This window comes from Pyrus communis, chromosome 12, assembly GCF_963583255.1.
Source record: "Pyrus communis chromosome 12, drPyrComm1.1, whole genome shotgun sequence".
Classification (NCBI taxonomy): Eukaryota; Viridiplantae; Streptophyta; class Magnoliopsida; order Rosales; family Rosaceae; genus Pyrus; species Pyrus communis.
Window position 1 is genome coordinate 15,219,864 of NC_084814.1, and position 23,977 is coordinate 15,243,840.

Sequence of the window (23,977 nt, forward strand, 5' to 3'; positions counted from 1 at the left end):
ACATTTAGCATATGGGTTTCCTTCAGCAGATGCAACGTGGGTTCGTTTGGGTGGTTGCACAAGACGCACTGCAGGTTGGAAGTGATGTGCCTATATCCAAGATTGGACCGAGTAGGGGCATAATTGTTACAAGTTCTCCAAGCATAGGTTTTTACTTTGGGAGGGACATTAGCGTTCCATAATATGTCCCAAAATTTACCAATAAGGTTGGGCATGGATGAGAAAAATGCCTCACCATTTGAAGGTTGAATTCTCTCGCGTGCCAAATGGTAAGCACTACGAACAGAGAAAGTACCCTTCTTTTCAAAGTGCCACACCAACGAATGGGGGAAGGGGGAGTGAATATTCAGGGGGATAAATCGAGTCGTATCCACTTCCATGACAGAGAAGAAAGATTCTAAAAGATCAATTCTTCAAGATTTGGTGGTGGGGTTGATATGATCACTGACCGTAGTAGGATTACAACCCAAAGGCATAAGGGAGAAAGGACGGAACAGTGATGGAGTAAGAATCCATGGATCGTTATTGATAATTGATTGCGTATTACCAACCTGCCAACATAGGCCTAATTCAATGATTCTCCAAGTAGTACAAATGTTGCATTAGGAGGCGTTCGGCTTAACTAGAGCCTCAAGAAAATACCTCTTAGGGACTATTTAACCTTGAGGATTGTTGCCTGTTGAATTTATAATATCGTAACCATCAAATCTTGTATACTAAACTGGAGACAGAAACCCTAATATGTGCATGGGTAATAAATACACATGCACTAACCCTACGGACAGTAATGCTTGACAGTTAAACTAACCAGCATTCGACGCCATAGAGATCACTGCAGCAATATAATCTTTTTCTATCTTGTGTAATCAATAGTATTACCAAACTCTCAATGGGACAAGTACATGTCAAAATCTGAAGTGGTAATGTTTTTCACATCGAGAGAATGGACCATATCACTATATCCACACACACACACACACACATACACAATTGTAGTAGTTCCTTCCTCCTATTAAAAAAAGAGAAAGGAGTTTTCACACCGAGAAAATGGACCATATCACTATATCCACACACACACACACACACACACTTGTAGTAGTTCCTTCCTCCTATTAAAAAAAGAGAAAGGAGTTTTCACACCGAGAAAATGGACCATATCACTATATCCACACACACACACACACACTTGTAGTAGTTCATTCCTCCCATTAAAAAATGAGTTACCAACAGTTACAACTTCAATGTAACTATTCAATTCAAATCAGTTTGAATCTCATTAGGTTTCGCTCCAACATTTTAAGTCCATAAACTGCATTAGTGCATCAGTTAAGCTATACTCGACATATAACTCACTCAGCTTATAACATTATACTCGTTATATGTTTGATGAAACTCACATCAAGTTTCTTACATTCTCCCACATAAGTGAGATCAAATATTAAGCCAATATTGTAATATCATAAGTAAGTATGATCATTGAGTTATAATTTGTAGAGCCTTTACCTAGTACTTACTAGTTCAGTGTAGTAGATGGATCTTGGAAACTTGATATCAGTATCTGCATCAGTTCACCAAGACCACTATCAGATTGCATTAAAGTGTAAGTATAAACATCAGGGAAACATTACATTACTGAGAGAATCATAATGTACACTTTATTCTTTCCCACATTTCTTTGGTCCTAAGATACATCAATTAAGGTATCTCCTTTAGCATGTTAACTTTGTAAGAATTAACCTTCAAGTAGTGAGATTCTTTAAACATATATATTGTACTTACATAATGAACAAAATGATTAGTTCAGTACATTCACACTATTACTTGAAACGACAAGGATTGCAAGCATAATATCCTTACTCCCACATTCAAAACTCATCTATTGAACTATGCAAACTCATGCTTGTTACATGCTTGTAACATGTATGGCTTTGGTTAGTGGATTAGCCACCATATCATGGGTGCTGATATGCTCAATTTCAATAATGCCTTTTCTCACTTGATCTTGAACTTTCTAATGCAAGAAGAGCTTGCATTAGTCGGTGGATCGCGAGAGGAAACGATTGAATGCAGCTACTCGTCCGGTTAGACTTTGGATCTCCTTCAGAGTTTTGGGAAACTTCATGTTCAGGATTGCTCTAATTTTCCTTGGATAAGACTCGATTCCTCGCTAGGTTATAAGGTACCCTAGGAATCGGCCTTAGGAGATGCCAAAAGTGCACTTAGCTAGGTTAAGGTTTATTTTGTACTCTCGAAAGTTGTCAAAAGTCTCTGCCAAGTTGCCAAGGTGGTCTGACTGTTGCTTGCCTTTCACCACGATATCGTTGACGTATACTTCCATAGTTACTCCGATTTGCTTCTTGAACATCGCGATTATGAGTCGTTGGTAGGTTACTCCTGCATTATTGAGGCCAAAGGGCATGACCTTGTAGCAGTATGTGCCTCACTTAATCATGAATGCAGTTTTCTCCTTGTCAGACTCGTACATGGCAATCTGATTGTAGTTTGAGTACGCGTCCACAAAGATGAGCTGCTAATTCTCGAATGTTGAATCAACAAGCAAGTTGATTTGGGGAACCAGGTAGTTGTCTTTAGGGCACACCTTATTAAGGTTGGTGAAATCCATGCGTACTCTTCATTTGCCCTTCTCTTTTTTCATCACCAGCACGACGTTGGCTAGCCATGCTAAGTGCGTCACTTCCTCAATAAATTCGGGCTCCAGTAACTTGTCGATCTCTGCCTCGATAATCGCTACTTGCTCGTGTGCAAATTGTCGACTTTTCTGGATCACAGGTTTGGCAATGAGGTTAACGTGCAGCGTGTAACAGGCTATTGCTGGATCAATACTAGGTATGTCACAGGGTGACCATGCGAAAACATCATGATTTTCTTAGGGAAAATCATGAGTTTTTCCTTTTATGTCGGGCTCAGATGTGAGTCAATCCTAGCAGCCTTCTTGGGGTCCTCCTCGAGTTTCCATCCTGATTGATCTGCTAGGGCATTGTCCACTTCGACGTCATCTTCCTGACCCGCCTACTGTGTTTGCTATTTGGTGGAAGTTGAATCATTTTTCTGCACTTTAGCTGCTACTGTTGGGGTGAAAGACTTCTTCTTCGACTCCTTGAGAACTTGTAAAGTGCACCACCAAGACATGGCCTGGTCGTCTTTGATCTCTCCGACTGCTTCTCCCAATATGTGAAATTAGATCTTCTGATACTCGATCGAGGTCACAACTCCAATCTTCACTAGCTAAGGTCAGACCAATATTCCGTTATGGGGAGATTAGTCGCTGACAATCATAAAGGCCTGTGATGAGACAATTGAAAGACTGGTTACGTAGAGAGTGATTGTGCCAATAGCAGTTAAGGTAAGTCCGTTGAATCCGGTCAAGACCTCTGCTTTGTGTTTGATCTCTCCAAGCCCATCTTCTGGATGACTGGTAGTTGTATGATATTGATTGAGCTGCTGTTGTCCACCATAATCATGCCAACGATGGCATGGGCCAGTTAAATAGAAATCGCCAAGGCGTCATTGTGGGGAAAGTTTACTCCCTCAGCATCCTGCTCGGTGAAGCTGATAATTGGTCCAAGTACAGCATCTATGACATGAACTTGAAAGACTGATCTCGCCTGCTGGATCTTCCTCTTCTGGGAACTGTTGGTGGCCCTCAAATGCTCGGATTCGGCAAAGATGTCGTTGATTTAGATAGTCTTAACTAGCCTATCGACATACTGGTCGCATTTGCCTTCCTTCACAAACTTCTCAAAGTATTTCATCCATATGGTGCAGTCGTTGGTTGCATGCCTTGGATCTCTGTGGAATGCATTGTATTTCGTCTGGTTCATCTTGAAGGTGTCTTCCTTCATAGGTTGCGACATTTTAAACCATGACTTATCTTTAAGGTCTTGAAGGATTTGGTTGATTGGGATTAAGAACTTGGTGTACGTCTTAGGTGCCGAACCTCCCTTCACCAGGGATCGGTCTATATATCTGTCTTCTGGCTTGTTTTTGTTATTGAGCGGTTTATCGCCTGCTTTTTTCTGAGTTGGCTCTACGTCTTTATGCGACTGCTTAGGAGGCTTCTAGGAGCTCTTTTCTGCCAAAGCATAAAAATTTACTAGGGTCAAATTCTCGCCCATTATCAGCTCTTTAAAAAGTGGGTGATCTACTAGGAGTCCCTTTCGGAAGGTTAAGCATGCAATGCTATCATCGCATCTAACAATCTTCGCCTTTTCCGCCTAGAACTTCTTGACGTAAGTGCGGAATGTCTTCCTCGGGTTCTTCTTCATTCTGAATAGGTGGTCAGACTTCTTCTAGATCGAGCAGTAGGACGAATATTCCTTAGTGAAAACTAAGGAAAGTTCGCTGAAGTTCTAGATTAAACGTGGTGGCAGGTTGTGAAACCATTTTTGCGCCTCGCCCTAAAGCATCGTGGCAAAGATTTTGCACATGAAAACATCATTGCTGCAATAGAAGGTCATGGTGCTTCAGTAGTGCATTAAGTGTATGTCCGAATCTTCATCTCCTTTGAACAAAGTGAAATGTGGCGGCCTAAACTTCCGTGATGGCTCCGTCTGCTCAATCTTGTCTGTAAACGGTGACCTGCTCATGTTGGCGACATCATTACGAGGGGCATTACCAGTAGTATCAATGCGATGGAATCCATGCTGCTGCTCTGCCACGAGCCTTTGTACTTACTCCTGGATTTACGCCTGGTGGGACAGCGAAGCCTCCGGCTGCCCCTAATGTTCACATGCTGGTCCATGTTGGTATTTGGCATGTCCTGATCGTCTATGTCGCGGTTGCAGTGCACGTGGTTCATTCTGTGATGCCCGTCGTCGCGCTTGGCGAGAGCTCCTAGTAGAACTTGAGCTGGGTTGCTCCCGCGCTTTCTTTGGTCTACCATGGGGCTGCCTACTCTGGTGCCTCACAAGGGGTTTTCTTTGTAGACCTAGCCTCATGTGGACGTTTCGCTTGGAATGTCCTGAGTGTTCATCAGAGTATGGACCCAACCTCGAATGCACACTGATCCATTAGCCGAGTCGGGAATGAACGCTTCTCTATGCATTGAGGCTAAAGAAAATGTTTTCTTGAAGGCCTAAACGAGAGTTCACAATACCTGAACGAACGGTTCGTGGCGGGATGTGTTGTTGGAATGTCGCTGAAATGAGTCATATTTTTCTGCCCTCATACTGCTTCGGGACACCTCGTCGGGGGAGCACTGCTTCTCGATCTGCTCAAGGAGCTGGTTTACCAAGGTGGTCTACTACGCAAGGGCGCTTGTCAAATTGGTGAACTGTTGGGGCAGGTGGTGCTCGCCATTTAGATTGGAAGAATCTGGATGATAGGCGTCTCCATGTGTGGTGGAAGTTTAGTGGACTGCATGTACAAAGCTTAAGCCCAAAGCCGGCATTCTTGTAGAAAAGTGAGGTGAAAATAACCCTAGGTTGATCGCGAGATCGGTGGTCTTGAATTGGATTAGACTGCCGGCCAGGTCGGTAGAGCGGGTCGCAAGGTAGGCCAACCTCGTTGGGTGGCTAGGCCATGCATGTAGGCACGTTGGGCTCGCGCATGTGGCATCTGGCCTTAGGTCTGCACTGGGCATTGGGTGGGTGCTTGTTCCTCATCGGTTTGGGCTTGGTTGGTAGCCAAGTGGGCTCAAGCTACCTTGGCAGCGAGCTAGGCCTGGGCTACTACGGCTTGGGCTGCTGGCTGGGCTCTAGCTGCTGTGGCTTGGGTTGCAGTGGTTTGGGGCTCTTGGGCTCGGTCTACTTCTTTGTGGACCTAAGCCTCCTACCTATAGGCTAGTGGATAGACCTAGGCCTCATGCCCAGGATTTTAGTGGTCTGTGCATTACAAGAGCAGTGGTGCAGGAACTTGGGCAGCAGCCTAGTGGCCTTGCAGTGGCTCCTAGGCTGGGGTGGTGTTGATGGTGTAGCTCCGTGGCGGTGGCGCTCCTCCTACCGTCGCGTTGAGCCTTGAGGATCGTCGTCGTGGGGTTATGTCCTCATCTCTACTCTCTGGTCCAAATCCTTGTACGTACGGGGTTCCGTTTGTCATGGTTTCTAAATTTCCTACCATTGTATCCTTTCTTTAAGGATTCATCAAGAAACTTTTCTAGGAAAAATTAATTGATACGACATGTGAGAAATTTAACTAACAGAAAATTCAAGAAACCAAATGCAAGAGGCTTATTTGAGTATTTGAATCAGCTCTCAATGGAAGCACCAATTTGTCGATGCAAATTTATGCCGTCTTCAATCTTGATGAAAATGCACCTACAAAACAATCAATATCTTTGATCAAGGACCTAAGCCTCACGCGCCCACGAGGTGGGGGTGAGGGTTAGGCCAATGGATCTCCAATGCCTAAGTTAGTTTCTCTTAGAAGAGTAAAGTGTTTAATGCTTTTTAGAGTAGCAAAAAGCTTCTTGAAATTTGGTAGAATATGGGGTATATATAGGGGAGCGACCTGCCATAGTGTTAGGATTTTACCCTACACATGACGGCATCCTATTAGCCTAGTTTTAATGGAGAAATATTCTCAATATATTAAATAGGAAATAATATCTTGAGATAATGGAGTAATTATCCCTAATTGATAGGGATTACTTACTTAAATGGAATCAATCTTCAATTGGGAATGTATTAAAGATAAGATTTGAGTAATTAATCCTTATTTTTAATGCTTTGACTTTTCCTTGCCAATGGCAGGTAAGCTATGGGCAGTCGTATTCAGCTGCTGGGACCTTCATGGGTGTGAGCTGCGCGTGGGAGTATCTGAGAAGCATGCCCATTTAATGAGGGCAATCTTGTCTTTCTCGAGCAAAAGTCCACATGTCGCCTCCAGAATTTTTGGGATCGTTTTAGGCTCCATAGATAATATCGAAATTTCCGGGATCCATACTGAACCGATCTCAAACCTTTCGATACAAGAATTGGGGTTATATATATATTTATTTATTTTGGTGGCATGCATGTTGAATGTTGAACATGATTAGTTTGATAGTAGACTATATTAGAACTATAAGTTGTTTGGAACTTTGGAATGTCAATTTGACTTGGTATAAATTGGTATTTCAATTGGTATGAAATTTCAAATTGGGATGAGGTAAAAAGCTTAAATTTTATTGAATCTTTTTTCACAAATGGTCCCTAAGATTGATCAAACTCATCATTTTGGTCCCTCACTTTCAAAATCAATCAATGTCGTCCCTAACATTAACTACCCCACATCAATTTGGTCATTCCGTTAAGATTTCATCAACTAATCTGTTACTTTGTATGTAGGACCCACAAATCCAATGAAATGGTGACACGTGGATTACACAAAATAAGGGTTTTTATCGCAAATGGTTCGTGACATTAATCCAACTCCTCATTTTGGTCCTTGAGTTTCAAAAATCGATAAATTTGATCTCTGACTCACTGCCGCACATCAATTTAGTCCTTTCGTTAAAATTTTATCAATTTTTTCGTTTGTCTGCTGATGTGGTCCCAGTAATCTAATTATATGGCTACACATGATCAACTATAATAAATTAGTTTATTTTAAGAGCGAACCAACGGACAAGTATTCCACACTGACATTTTTCTTACATCCCACAACCCTAATTGGAAAAAAAAAATTCAATCTAAATTCGATAAAACTGAATCGAAATTCAATTCAAATTTGATAGGATTATAACCCAACCAGAAGGAATGAGGAGTAAGTTTAGGAGGCCAAATACTTTAGTGGTGTCATACTGCTTCCTTTTCTTTTTTAGCATACCCTGGTGAAGACAACGATAACTTTTTTTTCTTTTAGTTTAATTTTTAGTTTCTCATTTTACTTTTAGTTTTAAATCTTAAAAATATAGTTTCTTATAGTTAATCCACGTGGTGCCATATGATTGGACTAATGGGACAACAAATATTGACAAAACTTTAACAGAATGATTAAATTGACGTGCGGTATTGAAAGTCGGGGACCAAATTTATAGATTATTGAAACTCAGGGACCAAAATGAGGAGTTTGATCAATGTGAATGACCATTTGCGATAAAAAAAACCCTTATTTTGTGTAATCCACGTATCACCATTCCATTGGATTTATGGGTCCCACATACAAACTAACATAATAGTTGATGGAATCCTAACGGAAAGACCAAATTGATGTGCGGAAGCAAATGTCAGGGACAACATTGATTGATTTTGAAAGCGAGGGACCAAAATGATGAGTTTGATCAATCTCAAGGATCATTTGTGATAAAAATCCAATTTTAATTGATATAAAATTGGGCAACAAAATTTCAGGCCACAAGCCTAAATTTTAGCCCACAACCCATAAATTTAAAATTTCAGCCCAAGACCCAAATCCAATCCCGATGCCACAAAAATTGGTTAAAATATGGCGGTTTCAAAGTAGCCACCTGTAGAAAAAGATATATTGGCTGAAAAGTATGTTTCATTGATACGTGAATAAGTATATATACAACTACATTCCTTTCATAGCAAGGACTATTCCTACAAGTTAGGAATACAATCATAATTTAATTCTAACTATTTTCCTACTTGTCTAACACTCCCCTCAAGTTAAAGAGTTAATGTGACGAGTCTTATCTCATATAGTGCCATCTACATACTTGGTCATTATAGTGCCATCTACAATCTTATCTCATATAAAGTGAAAATCCATCTCAATGTGACGAGTCTGCTCATGAAAAACGAGATTAACGGTTATATGCAACACCGCTTGATTATCACAAAATAAAATGGAAAGGCCAACTAAAGGAATGTTCAAATCCTTCAACAAAAATCGAAGCCAAATTACCTCACAACAAGTACTTGCCATAGCCCTATATTCCGCTTCAGCTGAATTCGTTCGCCATGAAATCAAAGAATTTCCCTAGAATACACAATACCCAGTAGTCGACGGTGAGTGATAGGACAACCCGCCCAATCAGAGTCACAAAATGCAGTTAACTTGATCTGGTTGTTAAAACGGAATAATAAGCCTTGACTTGGATTAGACTTCAAATAACGAACAACTCGAAGCGCAACATCCATATGAGGTATATGTGGTTCGTGCATGAAACGACTCAGAACATGTACAAGATAGCTAATATCTGGCCTGGTTATAGTGAGGTAAATTAATCGTCCTTTTGAACGCTGATACTTATTCAGGATCCTTGAGAAGTTCTCTTTTATCAAATAATTTTGTATCGTCCATAAGAAATGCAATGGGCCAGACTCCCAAAAAACCATAATCCTCGAGAATCTCTAATGCATACTTATGCTGAGAAATGTAAATCTCACATTTGGATCGAGAAACCTCAATACCGAAAAAATATTTTAAATCACCAAGGTCTTTAATCCAAAAATGATCACAAAGAAAAGATTTCAGAGAATCAATAGCACTCACATCATTGCCTGTAATCACAATATCATCCACATAAATGAGAAAGACTATGAAAGAAGTACCTGACTTTTTGGTAAACAGTGAATATTCAGCTTTGGATTGTTGAAACCCAGCATAAAGAATGACACTAGAGAACTTGGAAAACCATTGGCGAGAAGCCTGCTTAAGACCGTAAAGAGACTTATGAAGACGACACGCAAGATTCTCCCCCCTATCGTCAAATATCAGGAGGATGAGACATATAAATTTCCTCATTCAAGTCACCATGCAAGAAAGCATTATTAACATCGAGCTGATGAAGAAACCAAGACTGACTAGTAGTAAAAACAAGAAGACAACGCACCATAATCATCTTAGCTAAAGCTGGGCACGGGCCAGGCTGGGCCTAAATTGGGAGGAACCTGACCCTACCCATTTGAAATGAGCCGGTTCGAGACGGATCCACAAGTCCAATTACTTTTTTTTTTTTTTTTTTGGGTTTTGGGCATATTGCCACCAACCCGCGACTCCCAATTTTCCATCGCAAAGTCCACTATGATAAAGACATCGCAGCTGTCTAGGGCTGTGATAAAGTCATTGCAAATTTCAATTACAGATTTTCAAATGACGCCGATCTTCTCGTCAACTTTCAACGGGTCTACGAGCTCATCAGAATTAGCCTTTGCAATGGCCTGTAATTTCTGACCTAAACAAACACAGATCGCCAGAAAACCCTAATCAATATCAAATCTCTGATACAAACTTCAAATTCAGAAACATTTACTCATAACAATGCATCGTTCATAATTCAACTAATCGAGATCTACATAAACCCTAAGCATACCTTGATCGAGGAGAAGTGAGAGAAGGCAAAGTAGAAGCAGAACATAAAGGATCATCCATTTCCTCATTGTTGTAATTCGAAAACACTTCGAAGAAGAAGTTCCAGTAACTTCACTCACTGAGATTTATCTGTTTTTGGGTTAAATTCCCTATATCTAGAAAACCAAAATCCAAAAATCGAATCCTTTTTCTACTCACGCATGCCCCTGAAATGAATTGAATTTCAAAAACAAGAACACAATAACCCCTGAATTGGCAGAAATTTCCCAAACAAAACATCATCGAAAATAGAAACCATTTTCCATTTGGTTCAAATATGCAGCCACAACAAGGATATGTAGAGATAGGTATGAAGGTACAACTTTCTTAAGCTTGTCTTGGACATCCTACAACTTCTCGATGGAGAGGACGAGCTTTTCATCGAGGATGAAAGAAAGAGAATCGAGAAGATGGGTGGTGCGGATGCCTAGGTTCTCTAAGTCTGGGATGTCATCGAGGACTCGAGGAGGACAATCAAGGAGCTTCCCAACGACTGCCGCATCCTCAAGACCAAGATTGTGCACCCTCGGCCCCTATTCCCACTCGATCCCCATGGTCGACAAGCTTCTCAGGGCTGGCATGAACATCGTGGTGGTCACTAGACTTGCGACGGTGTTGATGTTCTGGGTGGTGGAGAAGATGATTGACGAAGACAGAGGGTGGGTGGAAGGGAGGAGACGCAAAAGAGAGTCGGGTTTAATTGAGACCTAGGGTAAAAACTGATGGTTAAGATTTGATGATATTGTACTCGTCAATCTCGTCCGTACATTAAAATTACAAACGGGCTAGTCTGAGTGCCCGTTTTTCTATACATTTGGAACCAGCCCACCCCTAAAATTTCAAGGCCCCGCCCCACCCTGTTTCTTTTATGTAAAAATTGGAACCGACTTATACTCGTCCTGAACCTTGATTACTCGCCCCGACCCGCGATTCTATACCCGTTTGCCCACCCTTAATCTTAGCAGTAGGGGAAAAAGTGTCATGGTAATCAATACCTTTAGCCTGTGTGAAACCTTTAGTAACCAAGAAAGCTTTATAACGCTCAATAAAACCATTGGAATTATACTTTAGTTTGTACACCCACTTATAATCAATGGGAACTTTGCCAGAGGGCAAGGTAGTCAATGTCCAAGACCGTTGGCATGTAAAGCATCAAGTTCCTCGTTCATGGCACGATGCCAATTAGGATCATTAGTAGCCTCTGCAAAAGAAGACAACTCCACACTCCGACTAACAGAGTAAATATATGAAAGATGTTTAAGAGAGAAATGGTGGTAAGAAATAAAATTACAAAGTGGATATCACGTACCTCTAGTAAAACCGGGCTGCAAAGTCAAGGATTGGCATGGAGGCAAAATCAACTGCGAGCAAACGTAGTTTTTAAAATAGGATGGAGAGGTATGGGTATAGAAAGAAGTGCGACTAGGTTATAAAAGGGCTGGAGTTGTCGTGGGTTAGGAAACATCAGGGTGGGTCGTGAGCTCGGAATAAGAGGATCTGTGGGTAGGGTGAGGGAATTTAAAGCAATGTTGGTGGAGGGAGCAGGTGGGGCCGAGAGTGAATTGGCGGAAGTGTTGGCAGTGGAAAGGTGGGTTGACAGGCGTGGAAGTTGAGGTGAGAATGGGATGGGTAATGGATGTAGTCTCGGTGAGAGGAGACAAGAGGGTGGGTGATGTGCCAACATGGGAAGGCAGCAAGTTAGGTGGCGTGGTGTCTAGAGTTGGTTGATAAGAAAAGTCCAGGGGAGATAAAAGTGGCAGGGTAGCGTGGGGGTTGGGTAGGTGTGTGCGTGACAGCAAAAGGGAAGAAATCTTCGTGAAAAATGACATCTCTACTGGTAAAGGTGCGATGGGTGTCTAGGTCTTATAATTTGTATGTGTTCTGTCTATAAGGGTAACCAATGAAGTTTGAAAAAGTACCCCATTGTCAAAAAAAAAAAAAAATTGCGAAGAGAAAAAATTCTCCTCCATTATCGGTACTAATGCATTGGATTTTAGTATGAAATTAGGTATTGACATAGGCAAAAAAAATTTTGATTAGTTGTTGAGTATCATATTTATGTTTCATGAGAGTGACCACACATAAAACGGGAAAAACCATCCGCAATAGTTAAAAAATAATGAGCTCCAATAAGGGAAGATTGACGATTTAGACCCCAAATATCACAATGAATTAAAGCAAAATGAGAAGTCGTTGAAATTGAACTTAAACCAAAAGGTTGACGAGTTTGTTTTTCCAAAGGACAAACATCACAAATATGACTAGAATCAAATGAACAATTAAGAAAATTAGATGCTAAAACTTGCAAACAGGTAGAAGAAGGGTGACCAAGACGTCTAGGCCATAGGGAGGATGATATGGTGATGATGTTGCATAGAGGTTGATGGGTGGGGATAGAGGAGGCAAAGGCCACAAGGTAATATAGAACGCCACGTTGCTTACCTACAACAATCATCGCATTCGAAACTAAGTCTTGCAAAACACACCAAGAGGGAAAAAAGGCTACAGAACACGATAATCCATTTGTAAGCTAACCAACCAATAAAATATCCACTTTAAAATTAGGAACACATAAAACATCTTTCAAATTAATCGAAGAATTTAAACAAATAGTGCCAGTTAAAGTAATGAGAGCTGAGGCACCACTAGGCAAAGAAACAGGTGGCAAATGCAAAGCAGAAGTATTAACTAAACATGACGCAGAAAAACTAATATGATATGTACTGCCGTTGTCAATGATCCATTGACCATGATGAGAAGCGACGGGTAACAAACCTTTAGCAAAGTCATCATTGAAAACGGCATGGGCCTGAGGAGACGAAGAAAAGTCATGCAAAGTGGGCTGGCATTGCACGTGATGGGCTGATGAAGGGACATAGGTAGTGGTACGGGCCTGGTGGCTATTGTTGGGTCGAGGACTCACAGCGATTTTGCTGCGTCCAGAACTTACAGCGTTGTTGATGTGTGAGTAACCAGCAGAAGCATTAGAAGTAGCAGACGTTGAGGAATGACAGAATGGCCTTCATAGTTGTCCATGGAGGGGATGGCCAACAGGGTAACCATGAAGTTTGTGACAAGTTTCGCGTGTGTGGAAGTCGTAGTTGCAATAAGTATAGTAGAGAGGAGGACGATCGGAAGAAGTACAGGAAAAACCACAAACCGCCATGGTCGCAGGTTGGTCTGCAAAACAAAGTGAGCCCCATGAACGCTGTTTTTCAACCTGAGAAATCGAGGAGCAACTGTTAAAAAATCCGTTAAATTAACCGTCAAGTGATGATATGGCAAATATAAGATCCCCATTCGTGCTGACGTGGCTGCCATATTTGTCCACATGGCTAAACACTTAATAAAATAATTAAAATAATTAATTAAAGAAAAAAAAACAAAAACTCCTTCTTCATCTTCCTTACCCAAGCCATCCCTCCATCCCCTTTATGACTCCACCATTTTCCCCCATCACTTCTACACCTTTCTCTAACCATAAATCCCATTCATCTTCCTTCTCCTATCACTAATCCTTTGCCCCAAAATTTTCCCACCCCAAGTCGCAGGCCAATCCACCCCCTTCCCCCCATCACTTCTGCACCTTTATCTAATCATAAGTCCATTTCTTCATCTTCCTTTTGCCATCACCAACCCTTAGCCCTAAATTTTTCCCACCCCAAGTCGCACGCTGCCGCCACCCCTTGCCTATCACGAAGGAATTGCATGAGGAGAGTCTGATCTTAGGCAGCAGCGACGACATGATGCTGCTCAGTGGTGCAACTCTGGCTCAGCTTGGTGTCGATGTTGGAAGTCCCGATTCAAGGAGGCTCAATGTCGTTGCAATCGAACATGAGCTTGGTGGGTGGATAAGGGTGGTTAAAGGAGAAGGTTGAATCGTTGGAAAACCAGACAGTGGCGGAGGTTAGGGAGAGTTGGTGTTTGATGGGGAAGATAGGTTTTTGGGTTTTTTTTTTATATGTGAGAAGGAGTTCAAAATTAATGGAGAAAAGGGTGGGTGATGAGGGATGAGAGAAGGGGGTGGGCTCGGGTGGGGATGACGAAGGGGATTTTTGTTTTTTTTATTTTTATTTTAATTTTACTTTCCTTTAATTAATTATTTTAAATTTTAAAATTTTTATTAAGTGTTTAGCCACGTTAGCACAAATGGGGACCCCATATTTTCCACGTCATCACTTAACAATTAACTTAACAGATTTTTTTAACGGTTGTATGAAATTGAAATAAAATAATACTAAATGTATGAGATTGAAATGTTTTAAAGATGTTGTATGATGTTATAATTGCACCGAAACCTGAGAGGTAAAATGTAATTTACCCAAAAAAGAAGAAACTTGCACTGTATACCATGTAGAAAAAGATATATGGTTCATTGATACTTGAATAAGTATATATACAATTACATTCCTTGCATAGCAAGGACAAGAAGTTAAGAATACAATCATAATTTAATTTTTAACTATTTTCCTACTTGTATAACACCACCTCTCACCCTACCTATTAAAAGAAACACTAGAGCAGGTAGGCACTGCAATATTAAGACAGAAACCTTCATGCAGTTGTGAGGTGTGAAAGATAGAATCTTATATTGGAATTGGACAAGGACCAAACTTTGAAGGATTTTATTTATTGTAAGAGGTTTTTTACATTAATTCACATTAAAGGAAGATAGATTGAACTCGAAACACAATGAAAGACAAATCATTATTGACAATCGTGCAAGAGTTTATAAGGAGTTTTGAGTCACTTCTTGCACTGTTAATCAGTTTACAGTAAAAACTCAATTTTCTTGTTCAATATGTTTTCTATGGTTAATTCTCTCTAGCGAGATGACTATTAAAAGATGAGAAAAAAGTTGTCGGAAAAAAAAAAGAGCATATATAGTACGTAGGCATGTTTTAGTAAGATAAGTTAATTTTTTGATAAATTACATAAAAGTACTTCAATTATAGGCCGAATCACAATCTCATACCTCATGTTTTAAACATTGTAATGTCATATCTCAACTTATGAATTCGTTGTAATGTCAGACCTCCGTTAAGTTTTCTATCAATTTAGTTGTTAAATAATGACGTTGTAGGAACGAAACCACTCATTTGCCAAGTGGAATAAATTAATAATTTTTCATTTAACAATTTAAATTAATTAAAAAACAAAAAAAACTCTCTTCTTCCTTTTTCCCGTAACCCATTCGTCCTCCCCTCCTTTCTCCCCAGAACCCCTTCATACCTAGGGCTGAAATCTCCAAATTTCCCAATTTATCAGCAGTTTTTGGAAGGAAAAAAATTGCTGGTGAATGATTTGGGAGCCCGTTCATTTTGAGCGGGAGAGGGACAAGGGACCCCGTACTGGGTAGTTCCGCTTGACGGTGACAAGCATACTCGGGAGTTCCTTAATGATCTGGTTGCTATTGTAATGATCAGTTGTTTGCGAAGATGAAGAGGTTGTCGTCGAGCAAAAGGTGCAAGAATGGGTGAAGATTGTTCTCCTTGCCATGGTCGTCGATCTCCGCCAAGAACCGGAAGTAGAACATTTTGTCGTACGATTCGTCATTTTTCTTGGGGTAGAACTCGTAGGAGAAGGCTTCTCTTCCTCCTCTGACAATGATGCGTACTAGCGGCGATCGAAGAGGAGGGGAAGACGAACGGGTTCTGGGGCAAAACGAAGGAGAGAGTTTTTATTTTTTATTTATTTTTTAATTAATTATTATTTTATTCCACTTACACAAATGAAAGAGTCTCATTCCTGCCCTGTCATCATTTAAAAACCAAATTGACAAAAAATTTAATGGAGGTTTGACATTATAACGAATTCATAAGTTGAGATATGACATTGCAATGTTTAAAACATGTGGTATGAAATTATGATTCGACCCATAATTAAGGTAGTTTTGTATAATTTAGCCAAAATTTTTGTCGATATTCACAAATATAGGAGGAAAAAAAATACACTACTCACCATTCAACCTCTTAGTTATAGATGATTAGAATACTGCTACATTGTAGGCAAATGAGAATTGATTTGTATACTAAAAAATGTTGTATGGTGTAAATGCTCATTGTAAAATGTGATCTACCAAGTATGATCATACCTTTACAAAATTGTCAAAAAAAAGTGTCTTGGTACGTTTATTAGGTTGAAAGGCACTTTGCCTATAAAACAATCATCCAAGTAAGAGAGGAGAGCACACGGAAGAGAAGAGGAAAGAAACACATCCAAGTTTACCTCTAAAGCTTCACCCCTGCATGTTCAAGTTTGTTTTTGAATCGTGTTTTTACTTTTTATATGCTACTTACAAAAGATTTAAATTTTTAACCAACAAGTAGTTCAACACATAGGTATTATTTCTCTTAGCTAAAAGCCAGCTTTGTCATTTTTAGTTGCAAACTCGTTATTTTTCAGATTCGAATCTAAAATCTCTCATTTACAAATTAAAAGAATACTAATAAACTATAATATTAAGTGTCGTGCGGCTTTGTCTCTTAGTAATAGTATAGATAACAATGACTAATTGATTAAAAATCGTATTAGTGCTAAATTATGCTAGTAATCTTTGTATTTGTTTGGCATTTCCCTCTCTAGTCAATACCACTTCGCTGGTAAAACGACGCATGTATACGGATTAACTGCTTGCATAAACGGCGCTCCGTGGGGCACCAATCCTCTACGTTGAAGCACAACAGATATAGGAACTATTATCCTCATGACTCATGAGCTTGAGGATGAAATCGGCGGTTAGGTACAACTCTCAAGCGAGGGAGCATCCTCATATGCTGTACTTGGTTACAAACACACGAAACCCCACGGGCCACGAAATTTTTTTTTTGAACAAATAATATTATTTCTATTAAGATGAAGGGTGTAGGCTAAGCATATTTGATAACAATCAAACTTAAATCTTTAACTTTTAAATGAAAAGAAATACTACTATCGCTGCCTCGTTATTTTTCAAAATATACGTAGCCGCTAACAGAGGCAAATCCGAAATTCCGCAAAACTACGGAGCCCATTTTGGGATCCCAAACGGCGTCGCTTTAAATACTGCGACGACCCACGTCATCGTCCTCAGAGCTTCCCAGTCTGAGACACAGCAGATATAGAGAGAGAAGGGCCCTTGACAATCAGATTACCAAAACGCAGCGTTTCGCCTGGAAAATCATGAGGAACCGGCGGTTTGCACAGGTCACGACGAGCGACGACGAAGACGACGACGTCGCACCCCGGAGCCACCAGCAGTCGGCGGGGGATACATCGTCGCGGAAGAGGAAGCAGGTGAAGCTTCGAGAAGGGGACGACGAAGAGTCGGGGGAGGAGGAGAAGCAGAAGAGTAAGAAGAAGAGGAGAGGGAAGGAGAAAGAGGCCGAAACGGCGTCAGGTAGCGAAGACGAGGAGGAGGAGCCACACGTGGTGGAGGACGCAAAGCCGATTGGCGAGGTCGTTAAGCTTTCCGGGAAGGGAAGGGGCCGGAGGCAGCATTACAAGGCGTTTGAGTATGACGGGACCCGATTTGACCTGGTCAGTTTGCGTTTTCGGGCTGGGTTTTGGGATTTTGTTTTTGGTGCTTGGGTTTTAGGGTTCTGATTTTCTCGCATTGTTTGAATAATTGGTTTGAATTTAAGAATTTAAGAATTTAAGAAATTGTGAATTCTGGGTACTTTTTTATATATCTTGAAATTTTTGGTTTTGATTGTTGGGTTTGTAGGGTTTGGCGAATTGGGTGGTTGTTTGGTTGAATTTTGTTTTGGTTTTGATTCATTGCTGCAAAGTAAGAATATTTACTACTTATTGTTTGGAAAATGTTGTTGTTTAAGCTGGCATTGTGGTATCATTTAATTTGGAACATCTCTGCCCGTTTGTATTAAGCAACTAAACTTCCACTGGGAATCCTAGAATTCGAGTTGCATTTTCTTCTAAGACAGTTAACGATTGGATGAAAACATATTATCCAAATTTCCAAAAGGGAATGATTGAGTTTTGTATGCAGACAAACTCGTTGTTGTCATCTTCCTGTGATTAGGGAGGCAATTGAATGTTCTGGAATTTTTGTCTATTAGTTAAACATAGCTCTTTTTACCCCTTTTTTGGATATATTTTATGTTTCCCCTCCCGGATAAACTCTACATGCGGTTTGTAGAGGAGAAGTAATTTTGCATGTTCAATTCCGAACCAGAAAATGTTAGATGTTGAAGCAAATAGTCTTCTTATGAGTTTGAAGCAAATAGCTCCTCAGCTAATATGCTACGAAAACATGGGATGAGTGTCAGCTCTAGGTACATGAAAGCTTCAGATTTGAGTGTTTTCCATAGACTTTCTGTGTTCTGAGTCTCCAGCAGCCATACTCTTCTTGTCCCTTTGACAAGAAGATGCTGTAAAATTCAAATTACGTGTCTTTGTAAAGATTTTTCATTGCTTATCGTTTTCTTCTGTTTCTTGCTGTTGGTATAATGTATATGCTTTCCTTACGTACAGAAAATTGTTATCAAGTGTTTCATGTTAAATGTGATATTTCTATATATTTTTATGCTCAGGATGTTTGACAAATGTTGTTGCCACTTGAACTTCTGTACACCTGTTGGTTTTGTGTACTGTCCCTTTTTTTTCATCTTGATATTGTGTGATACTTTTTTGTGTCTATATATTTACATACATACATATATATATATATGTATAATTTTCAAATGGTTTAGATTTTGAAAAGCTCATTTATTTGATTCAGATTCCCTAGGTTCTGAATATCTCTTGATTTTTAAATGAGGTATCACTTGTTTATTTTATTAATGTTTTGCGCTGATCATTTAATCACTCTGTAGGAGGATCCGGTTCTTCTAACTCCTGAGGATACCAGACAAAAGCCTTATGTGGCAATTATCAAGGTACATGCTTTATGAAATCATATTATCACTTTTGTACATGGATATTATTTTTGGTTCTTTTAAACATTTTGCCTTTCACATTGTTTAATTTATTTGCATTTCATTACTTGAGGTCCTAGCTTCTAAAATATATAGTAGATCAGAAGTGAAATTCAGGTTATGACAAATTGTTCAGATTGTGAAACATGGTTATTTTTTAGTATGGTGATATATTTTTGGTTGAAAACAACTAACTGTAGGGGTTTTTATATGATGAAGATTTCTATGTTTTCTTCTAGTATATGTTGATTTAAGATCACGAGGAAACAACTATACTGCTAGCAGATGTGCATTTTCTGGCAAAAGAACATGTATAGATGTAACAAAGATATAGGGATCATATATACATGGTGACAGTCTCAAATACAGGCGAGCCACATGGGGATAAGCATGCTGATTGCTTCACATATTGTTATTCACTTCTCACCCTGTGATTCACTTTGTCCTCACCTTTGACTATTTAATTATACATCTTTTGCTTGAATATTTTTCCTCAATTTTCTTGGCATGTTGGTCTGTGTTCTATTACGCTTTTTGGTGGGCTTCTAGTTATTTGAAGTTATGGGCAACAGATTTGCTTTCTGTTTTTTTATTTGTATGCACTTATTCTCTTTCGTCTCCTTCACATTCACAATGACTTAATTTTAATTTTCTGACTGTTGGAACTGGGGATTAATTAGGATATAAGCAGGACCGGAGGTGGGAGCATGATGGTATTAGGACAGTGGTTTTATCGTCCTGAAGAGGCAGAGAAAAAAGCTGGTGGAAACTGGCAGTCAACTGATACAAGGGAGTTGTTCTATAGTTTCCATCGTGATGAGGTTCCTGCAGAATCTGTAATGCATAAATGTTTGGTGCATTTTGTTCCGTTAAACAAACAGCTTCCAAGTCGTAAACAGCATCCTGGCTTCATTGTGCAAAAGGTGTATGACACCCAAGGGAAAAAACTCTGGAAGCTGACAGATAGAGACTACGAAGAGGATAAGCAACATGAGATTGACTTGCTAGTTCAGAAAACTATTAAACTATTGGGAGAACTTCCTGATATAGAGATTGCAGATAACAATGTTTATCAGGATGATCAGTTGAAGACTAAAAGAGGTCTGATTAAAAAGAATATATCACCCCTTGATGTTTCTAGGGTGGAAGAAGCAACTGCTAGGCCTGGTCACAATCAAAAAGCTGAAACACCTGGAAGCTGCCCAACAAGCAACTCAGAATATCATTCCATTTTAGCAAAGTCCATGGCACTAACTGGAGACACACTACGTGACAGATGGTTGGAGAAACTTCTACAAAATATCCGGCACCACGTATGGAACTCTGCTGACACTACAAACGGTATTGAAAAGAGAAAATCTGGCTTTGATGATATTGATCATGAAAGTGACCGTAAGCCCACAGAAGTTGGAAATGGATCTCAGGATAATGTCAAGGTATGTAGTGAATGCTTTTCCCCCCTCAGTTTGGCAGCTCTATATTTATCCTTTGGTTTTCTGACAAATAGGGTGCACTGGAAATCGGGAGTGGAGTCTCTGGGAGATGTTATAAGTTATAACTCACACGTTAACTTTATTTCTTTTCAGAGTGGCAACACGTCTTTTCTCTGGCCAGAAGATGCTGTTCGTGCAGTTACTTCTCTAGAGAAGGCTTCGCATGAGTCTCTCTCCTCAGATTTCCTAAAGTATAACCAGAAGTTGCGGCAACTGGGATTCAATCTCCAGGTCAGAAGGCTCTGTGTGCTTGTATGCTCATGGTCATGCATATGTGTGCAGATAACATACTCTTGAAAAGACCTTCCAACTGTGTTATAAGAATGTTGCATTTTTCCATTCATAAATGAACATTGTCTTTTTTATTTGTTTGAGGTCCAAACTTTTTTAGTCTTTAAACGTCTTTGTTTTCTATTCAAATGTCTTTTTTTCTCTCGTTTTATTCTTATATTTCTTCTCTTTGCAGAAAAATTCATTCCTAACCCGTCGTCTGCTAAATCGAGAGTTGGAACCTTTAACAATAGTGAACATGTCACCTGAGGAGTTAAAGGTATGGTCTTTATCATGGCTTGATTTGTAGGTGGTTGATTTTTATGGTGATTCTCAAGGAAGATTAATTCTGATTCGATTTTGATCAGACCCAGTTTTCTTTAGCTGTTTTTGGTCACACTGGACATATTTGTAACATCTATGCTGACTAATTCTTCCTTGTAGTCTAACTTACTGTTAGCTAATTTTGGAGGGATGGAAGGTATTTATGCCAACAGTGGTAGTAGACAGGTCTCTTATATCTTTGGATGTTGTTCCTTTATTTTTTTTTTTTATGTTCATGTAAGGTTTTTCTAGGAAAAAAGTTTGGTAAGGCTGTTCAGTTGGTTGGTGGAGCATTTATCAAGGAAAGTGAATGACGATAAACGTGTTTGATATTTGGTTCTTTGGGTTGAAGTGGGTTATTCATAGAGAATCTCTTTATGCTTTTAGCTTTAGGTCCAACTAGTCTTCAAAGCAGATAGCCATAGAGAAATTGTTGGAACTCTTAGGTTTTAGGTTCTGCATGTTGATTTGTTTGTTTATAAAAATCAATAAACTTCAATTCCTTTCTGGCAGCAAAATCTTGAATGCATATTTAACAATTTTTCAGTAACATCTAAAGAGGTCTATTTTGGTCGCGAGTGCTCCAATTTTTTTCATTGATAATGGAAAATTGCCTAATGAAAATGTATCCTATTATGGAATAGCACAGAAATTCATGTAAACTATTTCATTTCTGTTGAATTAAGGCATGTTTGAGTTGATTTGCTCTTTTCTTTTGCATATTTTTAATGTTGTTCATAAGATTTACTAAAGAGTAATTTCGTGGATGTTCATATGTGGGGTTTTATTGCCATTGTTGGACTAGATGAAGAGAAGGAATACATTAGCTTTTGGTGAAAGATGTAGAGTCAAGATTGCTTCAGCAAATTCTTTGGGTATTTATGCCTTGGCTGGGAATCTGGGACTCGGGATTACTTGCTCACCTTTTCTCTCATAGTATGAAGGTGTCAGTTGAGAATAAAATAAAATGCTTCTGTGCTTCCCTCTGCCCTGGGTTGAGTATGGCCTCTTGAGATGTTACCTTTTGAGTATCCGTGTATAATAAGCAGACAAGATGTTGTTGCAAATTGCAATAGCCAACTTTTGGTTTATACAAAAGTGATAATGCTATTGTTGCTCTTGCTGTCAAGGTTTTGATTTGTCATTAAACGTGACCTTTTAATGAACTTCAGGAGGGTTTAACAGCTGAGGAGAGAGCAAAGAAGGAGCCTGATGATTGGGAGCGTATGCAGGTGATTTTATTTGTACCCATTGTTGACTTCTTGCTCTGCAGCACATACGTTTTGTGCACATTGTTGACTTCTTGCCCATGAAACAGATGACTGACGCTCGTTGCTCAAGATGCTCAGAGTTCAAAGTGGGAGTTAGGGACATTATTCAAGCAGGACACAGTGCTCGCTATCAGGTTAGTGCATATAGAGATTAATATATGATATGCATCCAACCATAGTCTATAGGCTAGTGGCAATTGCTTTTGCCACTACATTTTACTCTATAAACTGGGATAATACACTGTTGGGAGCAACACAAAATAATGGGTAATGTTTGAGGGCTAAGTATGGTGTCAAATAGTCCAGCTCTGACAAAAATACCAAGAAGAAAACATGTCTCTGGTATCACACCAATTGCAGAGTGGGGGTTGACCTAAGTAATCTGAAAGTCCTACCCACTGTCTATAAAGCAAGCATCAACTATGACTATTGAGTTGGTAACAGAAACCAATTTTCCCTTTAAATTAAAAGTTATAACATTTCATACATGTATCAAAACCTATGATCAGCGTATTACACATTGTGATCGCTACATCAGTTATTTTGTTTCAAAGTTTGAATTGCATACATTTAAGTCCCTAAACTTTTGATATTTTAGCTGTAGTCTGACTAAAATACGTGGTGAATATGGATGAAAGAAGTTTTTGCGTTATCTCTATCTACCAAAGTTTTCTGGTTCTCGTTGGGTCCTCTTTCCAACATTTGATTGTTTATTTCACTGATAGGTGATAAGGCCATTTGCTCTGTTAACTTCATTTTCCTTTTAGTTAAAAGGAAGAATGCATGAACATTGTTTTTTCAAGGGTAATTTAGATTGTGACAGAGCTATATCCCTAGTTTGCTTGTTGCAAATTTACCCTCTCATGCTTTTTTTTTTTTTTTTTTTTTTTTTAAAGCTGGAGTGTATTGCCTGTGGTCATTCATGGTATGCTGCCCGGGATGCCGTTTCAATGCTCACAATTGATGCACCCAGTTCTAACAAGAATGTGGGGACGGCTCCTTTGGCCACTGCCAAGTTTGAAGATGTTGAAAAGAAGCTGGCGAGCCCACGTGAGCCTGACAAGACAACCAAGGACGCTCTAAGAAAAACAACTGAAGCATATATGCCGGTGTTGGAAGCGCAAAGATCACTTAGCAAGTTCAAAAGGGAAGAAAATTCTGATTCTGCAAAGAAAGCCGAGTAGAGGTGCTGCGGTCTTGATAGTTTATGGATAGGTGGATGAATTATGTAGGAAATGCAGCCTTGGTAATTTTTGTACAGCCGTATACACATGCATATGTTAGTTAAAGCGGTCTTGAACCCCCGGGGGATTAGGGTAGGTAATTTTGACTTGAATTCTGTATCTGCTGCTGATGCTCCAAAGATAGAATTGCACTAACCGAGCACACAAGTAAAGGAGATAGAGATGCCTTGTACTTGTTTTCTCTGTCACCATTATTCTGTTGA

General features: G+C 39.7%; 1 protein-coding gene across 1 annotated transcript; it reads left to right on the forward strand.

Annotated features, from left to right (window-relative positions):
• Positions 1-17,326: 17,326 nt before the first annotated feature.
• On the forward strand, positions 17,327-23,946 carry LOC137710357 (ASI1-immunoprecipitated protein 3-like). Its single transcript, XM_068449310.1, has 8 exons — positions 17,327-17,775; positions 19,071-19,133; positions 19,853-20,608; positions 20,759-20,896; positions 21,132-21,215; positions 22,432-22,491; positions 22,578-22,664; positions 23,427-23,946. Exons 1-8 carry the CDS (start codon positions 17,419-17,421, stop codon positions 23,712-23,714), a joined length of 1,833 nt encoding a protein of 610 aa, XP_068305411.1. The 5' UTR covers positions 17,327-17,418; the 3' UTR covers positions 23,715-23,946.
• The last annotated feature ends 31 nt before the right edge of the window (positions 23,947-23,977 follow it).

What these genes read in the sequence shown, in the direction of transcription:
- LOC137710357 (XM_068449310.1), top strand. Translation starts at nt 17,419, where the DNA reads ATGAGGAACCGGCGGTTTGCACAGGTCACGACGAGCGACGACGAAGAC. An exon ending in CTTATGTGGCAATTATCAAG is followed by an intron (nt 19,134 to 19,852) that starts GTACATGCTTTA and finishes GGGATTAATTAG; the next exon opens with GATATAAGCAGGACCGGAGG. An exon ending in TGTCACCTGAGGAGTTAAAG is followed by an intron (nt 21,216 to 22,431) that starts GTATGGTCTTTA and finishes AATGAACTTCAG; the next exon opens with GAGGGTTTAACAGCTGAGGA.